We start from the raw sequence: 13,577 nt of genomic DNA, 5'->3' as shown, positions 1-13,577 counted from the left end.
TAGTTGTTTGGTCTATAAGATGTTGATGAGTGTTTCCCATAAAGCCCAACATGACGTCCTCAGATGTCTTGTTTTGTCCACAACTCAAAGATATTCAGTCTACTGTCAGAGAGGAGGAGAGAAACCAGAAATATTCACTTTAAGAAGCTGAAATCAGAGGATTTGGACTTTCTTTAGGGCTGTCGAAGCCATAATGACGGGTTAACGCAGATTTGTTTTAATTTGCCACTAATTTCTTTAACACAGTTTTTAGTTTTAAATCTCGAGTGAAGATACTGGTATCATATGAAACCAGAAGACCTGATGAATCCATCGGTACCAACCATGTCATAGCCTAGCTCGTCACGAAGGAGGCGAAATAACGCTCCAGTTAAGCTTCATTTTGACCTCAAGTGTTCTTATAAAGTATAGAGTAATAAATACGTGACAAATCTCCCTTTACGGTTCATTTTGATCAGATAAAAACTATGGACATCATGGGATTAATCATAATTAAAGGGACTGTTTGTAAGAATCCTAAATGTCTTGTTAACAGCTTCACCTGTGGCCGTTAAGTCAACTAAAGTCAGCGTCTGTATCACTAAATACAACCAAGAGGTTTTGGTGCTTCACTGTAGTTTGTGTTGGAGTCTGAGTCTGAACAGCGGAGACACACGAGAGACCATGAGACACCGACCAGCAATGATTTATACGTGGAAGAAGTTACAAACAGTCCCTTTAAATATTTGAATCAATTGACAGCCCTACTTTGTTTTCTTAAAAGATGACTCTCCGACCGATTAATGGATCATCAGAATAGATGGTGATTAATTGAATAAATGGATTAACCGTTGCAGCTCTACTGCTGAACTAGTTCCATGTACTAGTCACGGTGTTTTCAGGTCAACCTGCTGACAAATGAAAACAAAGAGGATGAAATATCATCCCAGATGTGTCTGTGAGTTTCTTTGTCTTGGTTTAATATGAGGGACCAAGTCAGTAACTTTCTAACATGAACGTGTTCTAAAACCTTGGAAGATGTCTGAGGACTGTATTTGTGCTAACACCGTCTCTGCAGAGTGTTAGATTGCTTCAGCTCGGAGGTGGCTGGATGCTGTTTTCCCTCGAGGTGCCGCTGCTATATATCTATATATATAAGACTTTCATGGATGTTTCAAGAGCTTTATGTATTCAGTGACCTGTAATATATAATATATACAGTATAACAGCAGATGACTGGTTTAGTGTTGACGTGAGTGCAGCGCTGCAGCATCATTATTATAGATACGTTGGGGGGTGTTGACTGTCACACCTCTGCAGTGACCCCTGGAACAGACTTTTTGACTTGTCATAGTGGGAGAAGCAGGTGCAACTCATTTGGTTAATGAAGGCTCAGTTCCATTAAGTGCTCCAGTAAAGCTCCCCCCCCTCAGCCAGCATTCACAATCCCAGGAATGTGTCTCCGCTCCACTACGTTGAATGCAGTCCTTATTAATGTTATTAATTGCAGCTGTGCTTTCCCTGCTGCGACTGTCAAAGTGTCTGCTGGGAGAGAAGTCTGTTGTCACAATTCCACCAGGGCGTTCAATGTCAGCGCTGAGCACTTATTTGGGTTTTTAACTCGCTAAAACTGGAACCATTTAAAAGGAGAATAACAGAGTAACACCTAGCTGCTGGTGTAAATCAAACACTTGACATTGCTTGTGTACCACAAAGGGGTTGCACTCCCAGCGCTGGTGGAAGTACACGTGTACCAAACACTGTCTATGTGCATATACATCCTGTTTAACTGAGTGTGTTCCTGCTTGTGTTAATCTCTCCAGTACAGTATGTGTCTTGTCCTGTGCACAAACATGTGTGTTGACAACCGTCCTCTTGCCGCCTGCAGCTGTGTCATGCGGCGTGCCCAGCGCGCCAGTGAACGGAGGTGTGCTCGCTACTGATTACTCCGTCGGCACACGGGTGACCTACTTCTGCAACGGCGGCTACCGGCTCTCCTCCAAAGAGCTGACGACCACAGTCTGCCAGCCAGACGGCACCTGGAGCAACCACAACAAGATACCCCGATGCATTGGTGAGTAGGGGGGGCATGGAGAGGAGGTGGAAGGGTAACCGTAAGAACCTATCACACGGTTGAGCAGTGGGAAGGAGAACAGGAAAGAGTTACGGAGAAGACACTGATTTTGGATTTTTGACAGCTGTGTCGGAGGCAGGAATAGTGTAATCCTCTGGAGAAGTTGTGGGATATCAAAGAGTTCTAACAGAACGCGGTGCTGTAATGGAAGGTGTTACGGAGTATGGACTGCAGTCCCAACAGAACCAGCGGTTGGGGTTTCATCACAACAACACTAAGTTGTTGGGTAGTGATGATAAGAGGGATGGATGAAGGGGAGGATAAGAGCTGAGAGGAGATGTGAGTGTTTTACATGCCAGAGCTACTCCTCGTAGTTCTCCAGTCGGAGTGAGGAGTGACTGACGGCGTTGTTTACCACTGAGACCAGCGTTTAGTCCCTGCTGGGTACCGGATCCGTCTCACAGCTAGAAGGGAGGCAGACTTTGTTTTGAAACTCATTTGGTTTTTAGAGAGTTCCAACTCATAAACAGCTTTGTAGTGGAAAGCTTATTTCTATATTTCTCTATTTCTATAGAGTATCTGCAGAACAGTTTCATGTTGCATGGATGAGTCTGTTCTAATGATTGAGATCTGTGTTTCTTCTACACGGCTGGCTTGTTACACATGTTTACTGGTTCTGACTTAGCAGTGTGTGTACAAGGGATAAGAGAGAACATTGGAACAGTCCATTTGGATAATCCAAAACTAACAACGCTTTCTGTTTGTTGGCTCAGTCATCATGTGTCCCAGCCTCAGCTCCTTCTCTCTGGACCACGGCAAATGGAGGATCGTCAACGGCTCGCACTACGAGTACGGAACTAAAATCATCTTCACCTGCAACCCTGGGTACTACCGCGTTGGCCCCGCCCACATCCAGTGTCTGGCCAATGGGGTGTGGAGCTGGAGGAGCGAGAGGCCTCGTTGTAGAAGTGAGTGATTTCTTCTGCTGCAACGACGACACAGAAACATCAACACAGATTCATGTGAAATGTAACTTTTGAACCAAAAGGAATTGCATTATCACGATAGATCAAATATCGGTGGAGTCACGCATGTAACACGCTGTCGACGTGTTTCATTAGTTTCATCAGAAAGATAGAATAGAAATGATTTGAACATTTGTATCCAGTAAAATTGAAAAGTGTCCGTCCCGCCTCGCCTCAGGAACACTAGATTCATAGGATGCAACATCTCCAGACTTGAAGAATGAATGGCGTATCCACAGCTCACTTAATCAACAGCTCTGTGATGCACTCCGGTACTCTTTACCTGCTCCCGTCTCTGCCTCGGATGGAGATTGTTTATTGCAGGAATGGGGAAATAAAAGCTTTTCTGTGCTGCCATGGGAGCGACTATTTGAGTAGCAAAAGAGCTGAATAGCCTGCGTAATGGCGAAGGGAGACGCCAACCAGCATGATGAAAGATGTTGGTACAAAGGCAAACACCATCATTATCCTCCCCGTGAAATAGTACAGGTCACTCTTTTATCGCATTAAGGTCGCTGAGATGGGTGTAAATGACTGTGCTCTGCCATTGACTCTGAAGATGTAAGCCAACTTCCATCTCTCCCTCTCTCTCTCTGTTAATCTGTGCCTCCTCCATCCTCGTCCTCCTCTGACTATCTTCTTCATCTTATTGCAGTCATGTCCTGTGGGGATCTGCCCACTCCTCCTAATGGGAAGAAAATTGGGACCCAAACTACGTTCGGAGCGTCAGCCATCTTCAACTGTAACCTCGGCTACGTTCTGACTGGATCTGCAGTCCGAGAGTGTCTCCTGTCCGGCCTGTGGAGCGGGATGGAGACTCAGTGCCTGGGTAAGCAGGGTCTAATGTTCTCTTTAACCTTATAAAGGACAGCCTTTGACCCGGGTCAAACCCTGCTGGCGATCTGTTCAGACAGGATGTGAGCTTTGGGTTGGGCCAACATGGCCAGAGTAGAACCAGATGGTGGAGCAGAGGGTGCTGTAATGGGTTCTGTTGCTAAGTGAGTATGGACCGTTATCAGAAGCATTTAGAGAGATGTACAGTTCTGTGTCGTCTGGTTCTGACATCATGCTGCTGCTCGCTCACACTTTCTATTTTCCTTTGGGCTGGCACACATCACACTGGTTCAGACATCACACTGGTTCAGACATCTCAATAATCATCAGAAGGTAAAACAGTTTTTTGGCAACTGGTGGATCGGAGTAGGGACGTCACGAGAACCAAGTCGAACCAAGTCGATGCCAAAACTCTACAAACGTGACGGTACTGGTTTTCTACAGTAACGACGGTACCGTACGATGCCTTCAGGGTCCGAAGTTAACACCCGCCAAGTAACAACATGCGGCTGCTTCTGTCCTCCGCTCTCTCTGTCGGAGATTTACACACAACACAGCGCCATGCAGCGGCGAGTTCCAGAGATCCTTTACGTTCCAGAAGAGGACTCACTCGTGGGGAAAAAACTGAACTGAACAAACTGAATTTCTATCTTTTGTTGCTTATTGCTAATCTCTCTCTGTATTTCCGGTGAATGTTATTGAGGCTTGCATTTGATTATCTTACACTGAACTCCCCAGATCCTCTTAGTTTAACCAAACCAACAGCATCCAATCAATGAAGAACTACTGTTGTGTTACTGAGCACCAGTTGGATCCAGTTACTCTGCTGTTAGAATGACGTTGCATGTGATGAAGAGCTCATATGACCTGTTGAGGACTTGAGACCTGAGTTGAGACTTGACTTGGGACTTGGTCCCCCCTCTGGTAGCCTTTACCCGGTGAAATGTCCCCATATCAGTGAATTTAAACTACTGCAATCTGAGGATATATACAGTATAGACACATGTACACATTACATGGGATTTATTGTTTTTTTTTTTACCGTGGTATCGAATTTGGTATCGAGAATCGTGTAAATTCACTGGTATTGGTATGGACTACTAGATTTCTGGTATCGCGACATCCCTAGATCGGAGCCTACAGTAAAACCTGGCTGCTAAATGTGAGAGAGCAGCTCCAGCAGCCACAGCTGGCCTGAAACTTGGAGACACTCGCCAAGCTGCACCGGCACAATTTGAGCTGTTAAGATATCTAAACAAGAAGATGTGCTCCAGCTGAGCTCACCGCAGCTCATCTCAGCACCGCGGCTCATCTCAGCTCATCTCAGCACCGCGGCTCATCTCAGCACCGCGGCTCATCTCAGTTCATCTCAGCACCGCGGCTCATCTCAGCACCGCGGCTCATCTCAGCTCTGTACTGTTGAAGAAAATGAGACATGCGTAATTACTTGAGCCGCATTCAAACCCACACAGCAGCAGACTGTGACGGTTCTCCTGGCAGACGCAGCGGTCCGTTTATCAGCGCCGCTGCACCAGATTGGTTGGGTTCATTAAAAGAAGGGCACCTCTCTGCTGGTCTAGTGAGATGACTGTCAGGGTTAACATAGCCGGGGATCTCTCGCTGTAGTCGCCTACTTCAGCGCTATCTTCATAGAATCTGGCTGCTCTCAACTGGAGTGTGATAATAAAACGCTAGGCTGACTTTCTGGGTGCACGAGTGAATTAGGGAAATCAGACTCGCAGTCAGCGGCAATTTCCCCGGTTTTAAGTGTCAGTGGAAATCTCAGCGAGATTCCTCCTCTCTGAAAGGAACTTATTGTAGCTGAAAGTAATACGATTACGTGCATGAGCGTATTGCACCGAGTTCTGAGGAGTTTCACATGCGTCTCTCCGTCTACTGTAGATGAGAAGAGCTGACTTATCACCAGAAGAGAAGCTGCAGCCAATATGAATTTAGAAAAAATAATTCGTAGATAATGAGCTGCGTTTCAAATCCAATATGTTTCATGAATACACAAACTAATTTTGTTTGCCAGCATTGTAATTCTAAGACCTTTTAAATCACCAGTTTCCTCATTTCATTCTTTAATACAGTTGTCAAAATGCAAAGTTATTCAAACATGGTAACGCAATCAAAACTGTGTTTCTGCCCTGCAAACTGTCGTCCATTAGTTCACCGGACGCTCTTATTCCAAACAGCAGAAAGCTGAACTTCATGACTGATCGGCTGGGATAAACAGAGATTTGAATAAGTGTAAAAACTGGACCCCCACATCAGCTACAGCTGAATACTGTTCAGACAGCAGAGTGTCATTAAAGGGATAGTTTGGTGATTCTCAGTGGGGTTGTATGAGGTACTTCATCTATAGTCAGTGGATTACCAGCAGTAGATGACGGTCGGCACGCCTCCAGTTTAGAGAAGCAGACAGGAAGCAAAGCTGCTGTCGACGGGGGGGCGGCAGCAAAACTTATTTTAACCACCTAAAAGAATCACTACCTGTTTAAGTGTACGCTATATTTAGAGTAGTTTGCCAGGTTACCTTGCCGTGATGCAGCTATACAGTCTATGTTTGTGACAGGTACTGAAACGGTTATCTCTGCTCTCACCACAGCCACCAGACGCCATTGAAATAACTCTAGTTTAACCTCGGAGAACACGGAGGCTGCCGGTCTACCGCCGCCTCAGTCCGTTAGTTTGTTCCTGTTATTGTGTGACTTTGGTTCGGATTCACCAAAAGATATATAAATATATAAATATAGCATAACTTATACGGATATTTTTAGGTGGACAAAATACATTTTGCTGCACGACTGGGGTTGAACCAAACGTCACCTACTGTTGGTAATACACCGACTAGGGATAAAGGCCTCATACTACCCCACTGAGAAACACCCCGACTATTCCTTTAATACCAAATACTACCAGTATTACAGGATGTTGTCATCATCTCCATTACTGAAGAATTCCCTCATGTTGTTGAGAAAGAGCACTAACCATTAAGTTACTGCATGTTACAGTCCTGTCTGTTTGTCCTGCAGCCGGTCACTGTGGTGTTCCAGAGCAGATCGTGAACGGCCAGGTGATCGGGGAAAACTTCGGTTACAGAGACACAGTGGTTTATCAATGCAACCCTGGATTCAGGCTCATCGGCTCCTCGGTACGGATCTGCCAGCAGGACCACAACTGGTCTGGACAGCTCCCAGTCTGTATCTGTGAGTACTTTAACACCCATCCTCACTGCCTCGTTGACTGTGAGAGGATCACGTGTGTTCCATCTCACCGGAGACGCTGCTGTTCAGATGGAAAGAGTGTGTTTATATCTATTAAAGGAAGCAGTGAATATGTAAACTGTTATTCACCAGAGAGAAAGGGTTAATGAAGATGTGATGATTTGATTGCATTGTTAAAATAAATCACTAAATAAGAATGTTTTTAGCTTCTTAGAGATGTAACTCTGTTAAAAAGCATCCTGCTCCTCCTTCAGCTTTATGGTCGATAGTTGATTCATATCCTCATAATGTGATGCTCAATCTCTCCGTCACCTATCGATGGAATGTGAGATGTGCTGTTTATCCTTTCCCCGATCCAGATCACGTCCTGATTCCTCATTAGCCCGTTGTCCTCTGAGGTTAATTATATGATAATGATATTCCTATGATGGGTGTCACTGTAAGGCACCTATCGATCACGCTTATTGGATTTCATCTGTCTCCCTTATTGTCTCTCTCTTTCTTCACACTCTGTATCCTCTCCCCCCTTTACCTTCCCTTTCTGCCTTTCATCTTCCATCCTCCTCTCCGGCACCTCCGCGGGTGATGCGTGTCAACGTCAGCTGTCACATGCGGCCACCCAGGTAGCCCTATCTATGGCCGCACCACAGGCGACGGCTTCAACTACAACGACGTGGTGCGTTTCTCCTGCAACAAAGGCTACACCCTGGAGGGGCCGTCCACCGCCCAGTGCCAGGCCAGCCGCCAGTGGAGCCGCCAGCCGCCGACATGCAGAGGTAAAGTCCGGCTACGGGGCTCTCCTGTACGACGGAGAAATGATTGGCAGCTGGACTGACTTAAAGGATCAGAAGGATGCAGATGTGTCTTGACAGTTGAACTAAAAAGCTGCTTGTCTCTGCCAGCATCTTCAGCTGAGGTTCAAACCACAGACATCTCCTCAGGAGGAAGCGAGACAGACAGGAATGACAAGCAAGAATTAGTACAAGAATGTGGAGGCAGCAGCTTAAGCATCTCATTAAGCATCTGCAATGATCCCTTTGTGAAGAGGGAACATCTTAGAGTATCACTACAGCTATGAGTCTTTTAATATTTGATAACAGAAGCCGCTTCTATCTGATTCTGCTCCTGTGAATCGGGCCAGCCGTCGGTGGAGCAGGTAGCTGCCAGCGAGCGGAAGCAGGATCCAGCTAAAGTGTTGGGACTGAATGAAATGTTGCAGGTGCTTTGTGACGGTTCAGGAATCCGAGGCTAGGATGACCACGAGAACTCGGCAGATGTATCGTGATCATTCAGGAATCAGCGGCCGGTGACCGCCAGCATGCACAGACACAGAGGCAGATTGGATAGAGGTAGTGTCCACATGTCTATTGATTAGAAAGAGAGAAGTCACTGTCTGTTCTACTTCTCTGAGTGAAGCATTACGCAGCAACATCTGGAGCCCTCTGCCTCCGAGCGAGAGCAGGGAAACAGCAATAACCAGCCAGCAGCAGGATGTATGGAAAGAGGAGAGGAAACGGGGAATTGGTTCTACAATTCTACTGGCAGTTTCTACCGAGAGGCTTTGCTGCAGGGAGAGATTACTTCGAAGGCGGGAAAGCTGCGAGTACATTTAGTGAAGGGATCTTATTGGGAGTGTGAGATGGTGGCTGTGTTTTAGTTGTGTCCAATTTGAGTTCTCACAGGTTATTCTCATTAGTGGTGTGTTTCCAATCTGCAGCTCTCCAGACGTCTGGTGGGACCGGAACAGAGGAATGGGTCAAAAATCATTTAGACCGGAAATAATTCCATTTACATTATTTACTCCAGAATAAAATGGAAAGCGACGGTAGTAATGCGCAGAATGATGGAAGCTATTTATTTTAATATTGCTTGGAAAAAGAGCTTTTTCATATTAGCCTTGAAGATGCAACTTGTTAGGATGTTAGGATGTGGTAGATGTAGATAGATATGATCTTAACTGGCTTTAAACCTTCTATAAAACAAGGTAAGAAGCCGTCATTAAAACACAATTAAAGAAGTGCATTTAAGTGATATCCATTGTGTCTTTAATTGGTCTGCTACCTCTGGATCTACGTTTACCAGACTTTACCCATTTAGAAGTATCCCTCCTCTTGGCGCAGAGTTGAGTTGGCAGTCAGATGTGAAGAGACACAGTTTTCATTACTGTGAATAGCACCGTGGAGACGGACCTGGTAACAGATCAGAAGAGTGAAATCATATTAAACTGTCATGACTCCCGCTGTCACAATCCGTCTGTTTGTTCTCAGGAAGCTTCTCTCACAGTTAGCCAGCTGATCAGCACATCTGCATTATTGATTTCATTGTAATGTTGCTCTGAACTTAACTTGACCCTTGTCTACGTTCAGCTGTCTGAACCACCTCATCAGCAGCGTCGTTTCAGAGACTTCACCTGCTTCCTGGATGGATGCTTTATGACAGTAGATGTTCCTTTGTTCCTTTGTCTTCAGGAAGAAGGACGCTTTAGGTGCTATAGTGTTTAAATATAGCCTGGACTCACTTGTCTCCCTGTTTGTAGAATAAAGAAACAGCCGGTGATCAGGTCACATCAACGGCTCTATTATTATCTCACCAGTGAGCGTGCTGACAGATCGTATCTATCCAACCAGAGGAGACTCAGTCAGACCTCCAGTGATGATGCTGCTGGGGTTAATGAGGATGATGACTGTTACTATACTGTACGTCCTGTTTCTCACTCTGTGCCATGTTGACAGAATACAGCTGCTCCAGATACTGGGATATGTATATGTATATAGTATACATGACTACAGTAGAGATTATCTTTATAGAAACCCATCACACATAAATAATCTAAATATTATAACTTTATACAGGATCATAATTCAGATAATAATCACTGCATGCTGTATGTAATCTGCTGCTCTGCAGTGGTGTGATCTGAACATCTAGTGCCACCGCAGCCTGATGATGGACAGAGATGATCGTACACAGTATTCATAAGACGGTTTGGAAACGCTGCCAGGAAGTGAATATTCACTCTGGTTCAAGTAAACAGTATTATCCTGTACCATACATCAATAATTCATTTACATTATCTGTGAAAACCACAATAACTTGATGTGTATGAAACGTTTCCAGGAAGAATCGTGCTAACCGTTATTACAACATCACAGTCCACCGATGATTAAGAGCACAGATACGACTCCTTTAGTTCTCCAGCCACGCCGTTCCAACAGTCTGACATTACATGGAGAAGGTCTGTCAGCCTGAAACATCTCTACAGTTACAACTGTTGATTTGATTGCTGTCTGTATTGTGCTGTCAGTATTCTCTGGTTCTGATTCAACTAATGGAATGATTCATGATGGCGTAGAGTAACTCTTTCTTTTCTTTCTTCACTCAGTGGTGAACTGCACAGATCCAGGCATCCCCGCCAACTCTATCCGTGAGAGTAAGATCGAGCACGGCAACTTCACGTTCGGCAGCGTGGTCTTCTACGACTGTAACCCGGGATATTACCTGTTTGGCTCATCGGTGCTCACCTGCCAGCCAGTGGGCCACTGGGACAAACCTCTCCCAGAATGCATCGGTACAGTAGCTACTTTAATCCTGTTATTATATAACGGTATTTATCTGTCTCGTCCCCGTCCACTGCTCAGTGCATCAGCCTCGCCACCTCTCCATGTAATCACTGCATTTCACTTAATTAATTGATGCACTTAACAAGAGATGCAAATAAAGAATTAGGAGAAGTTTCACTCTCCATTGAGTGTCCACAACCTTGTTTGTGTCCTCGTTTGCTTCCAGAGTTTAGATGGTAGGAGTTGCTAAACGCCGTGGCGGAGAGCATCTGTGTAATGTTCGCTGCCCCAGTGGCTGATGGTTATGTTGCACTGTGCCTAATTGAGAAATGGGAGAACTGTCATAGGGCCAGTTGTTCGGGCTATAGCTAATGTTCCCTCCAAACCAAGCGCTCCGACTCTAACAACAACCCTCTCTGAACTGTAGGGGTTATCTGGGGTTGTAATGTCGCTCTCAAACACCTGGCTCATCATGCACTCTGCTTCTGAACCAGCCCGCCGGCGCTAACGACCTATTTCTACTGAAATGATCTAAAGCAAACCCAGAAATCACTTCATTTAATGAAGAGCGATGACGCACGCCGTTTACTTTATCAAACGGATTGTAATTAAGGAGATACACAGAAGTGCCCGTCTCAAAGGTTTGTTCATGTCTCCGGGCATCACCGACTCTCTTTGTCAAGAAATGAGATTTACTGAAACTTCCTTTGCATTCGGAGTCTGAGCTGATGAAGAGACAGCTCCCACCAACATCTGGAAGGTCAAAAGAATAGTAATAAAGTAGTGTACCCAATTAGAAAACAATCCAGAGAGCATTTTATTAAGTGCATGTACAATATTACATCAGATTATGTTTTTTATGAAAAATACTTATGAAGTGAAGTAGTTGTGTTTTAGTCTTAAGGTGCAGTCGTCTCCTCAAATGCTTCTCTGAACACAAGCGTCTCTGAGCTGCTTCTAGATAGACACGCTGCTGGACTGCTTGTTGCTTCCTGATGAAGCAGTAAGACATTTATTAGCAGTAGGAAACTGAGGGAACTCTCTCCAGTATCAGTGGGAACGTCTTTTCAGTATCACTGGGAACGTCTATGCGACAGACATCCGTCCATCCATTCACTGATCTGTTGATAATCTTCTTCCCTCCCTCCCTGTGTGTCTGTCTGTCTGTCTGTCTGTCTGTGTCTGTCTGTCTGTCTGTGTCTGTCTGTCTGTCTGTCTGTGTGTCTGTCTGTCTGTCTGTCTGTCTGTCTGTCTGTCTGTGTGTCTGTCTGTCTGTCTGTGTCTGTCTGTCTGTCTGTCTGTCATGCAGAGGTGGACTGCAGCCTCCCAGGTGCCCCCCCCCACGGAGTGATGAGCGGGGAGAAGTTCACCTTCGGCTCCACGGTGCGCTATTCCTGCTCCGGAGAGCGCCAGCTCATAGGAGACTCATCACTCACCTGTCAGCTGAACGGACACTGGAGCGGCCCGCTGCCCCACTGCTCAGGTACACCAGCACAGATATACACGTGCACACACACAAGCATACGTGCACACATTCACACGACGAAGCAGAAGTGTCTCTTCTTCACTCTGTCAGCATCACGCTGGAGACGGGCAGTTGTTTGGTTTGTAAAGTAGAGTCTCATTTTACCTCCGTCTGCTTCCCACACAGAGTTCACCCTGACATATTAATACATATTTACTTCCAGAGATATGAAGCACACAGATAGGTTGAGTTTTCTATTTGCCCAGGCTTTGAGATATCTGTGTGTGAGATTACTGCCATCACCCCGATATCACAGCGTTTAATGGAATTCTGTTTGTGCTGTTCACGGCATTAAAAAAGGCCTTTTAAAAAATTCAGCAGCAACATCTTTGTGTTTCTGGAGAAACAATGCCCCTAATACTCCACCGAACACTGTCACAGTGTCAACAGCTCTCAGGAGGACTATTCCTAGAGGTTCCAGTGAGGACGGTTCACAGCAATCTCTGAGGATTAGACACACTAATAAGGACACACACATTCTGGAGAGACAAGCTGCTGTTCAATTATTAAATATCATTTCTCAAACTAAATTCAATCAAACTGTGTTGTATTAGAGCCAGCCGGGGCGGTGTTAGTATAGAAACGGGTTTTTATTAAACTATCTGGCTAGACCAGAGGTCAGAGGTCAGCAACCTGCGTCTCTTCAACCTGCGTCTCTTCAACCTGCGTCTCTTCAACTCCTCTCCAGTGGATTTATTAACATGGAAATTAATAACTGTTTACATTTTCATTTTTATTGATCATTGTTGTAGGTCTATGGTACGACGGTACGACGGAGTTTTTTTTTTTTTTCTGGTAATATTGTGACTTTATTGTGTAGATCTCAGATGTGTTTTCCCTCAATGTGGCCCTAATACTCCGTCGTACATTGTCTCTTTGGCCCTCACTGCATTAGACTTCTACATTTTGCGGCTCCAGACAGATTTATTTATTTATTTTGGACTAGATAGTGAACACCACACCAGCGTGGTGGAGAACCTGCAGTCCTGGCATTAGTGTGATATTTGGCTACAGCCTGTGTGGAGTTCAGAGTAAACAGAAAAGCTATCAGCTGCCCTCAACCCAGAGCCCCGCGGAGCTCTTACAGGGTTTTTCAAATTGTACCTACACGCCAAAATATTTGACCGTTATTGTCCACCAATCCTCCATCTACTCTACTCTACTCTGCTCTGCTCTATTCTACTCTACTCTACTCTACTCTACTCTGCTCTGCTCTATTCTACTCTACTCTGCTCTGCTCTATTCTACTCTACTCTACTCTACTCTACTCTACTCTACTCTACTCTACTCTGCTCTATTCTACGCTACTCTGCTCTGCTCTATTCTACTCTACGCTACTCTACTCTACTC

General features: G+C 45.3%; 1 protein-coding gene across 3 annotated transcripts in view; it reads left to right on the top strand.

Moving 5' to 3' along the window:
* Positions 1-13,577, top strand: part of LOC119496811 (CUB and sushi domain-containing protein 3-like) — a 303,171-nt gene that overhangs the window by 210,287 nt on the left and 79,307 nt on the right. For all 3 annotated transcript variants that reach the window (XM_037784390.1, XM_037784391.1, XM_037784389.1), the window contains exons 50-56: positions 1,868-2,053; positions 2,827-3,021; positions 3,734-3,907; positions 6,951-7,124; positions 7,745-7,918; positions 10,525-10,710; positions 12,012-12,185. In XM_037784390.1, coding sequence (XP_037640318.1) covers positions 1,868-2,053; positions 2,827-3,021; positions 3,734-3,907; positions 6,951-7,124; positions 7,745-7,918; positions 10,525-10,710; positions 12,012-12,185 — 1,263 coding nt within the window. The remainder of the gene's footprint in view (positions 1-1,867; positions 2,054-2,826; positions 3,022-3,733; positions 3,908-6,950; positions 7,125-7,744; positions 7,919-10,524; positions 10,711-12,011; positions 12,186-13,577) is intronic.

This window comes from Sebastes umbrosus, chromosome 11, assembly GCF_015220745.1.
Source record: "Sebastes umbrosus isolate fSebUmb1 chromosome 11, fSebUmb1.pri, whole genome shotgun sequence".
Lineage (NCBI taxonomy): Eukaryota > Metazoa > Chordata > Actinopteri > Perciformes > Sebastidae > Sebastes > Sebastes umbrosus.
This window is presented reverse-complemented; position numbering and strand designations above follow the sequence as displayed.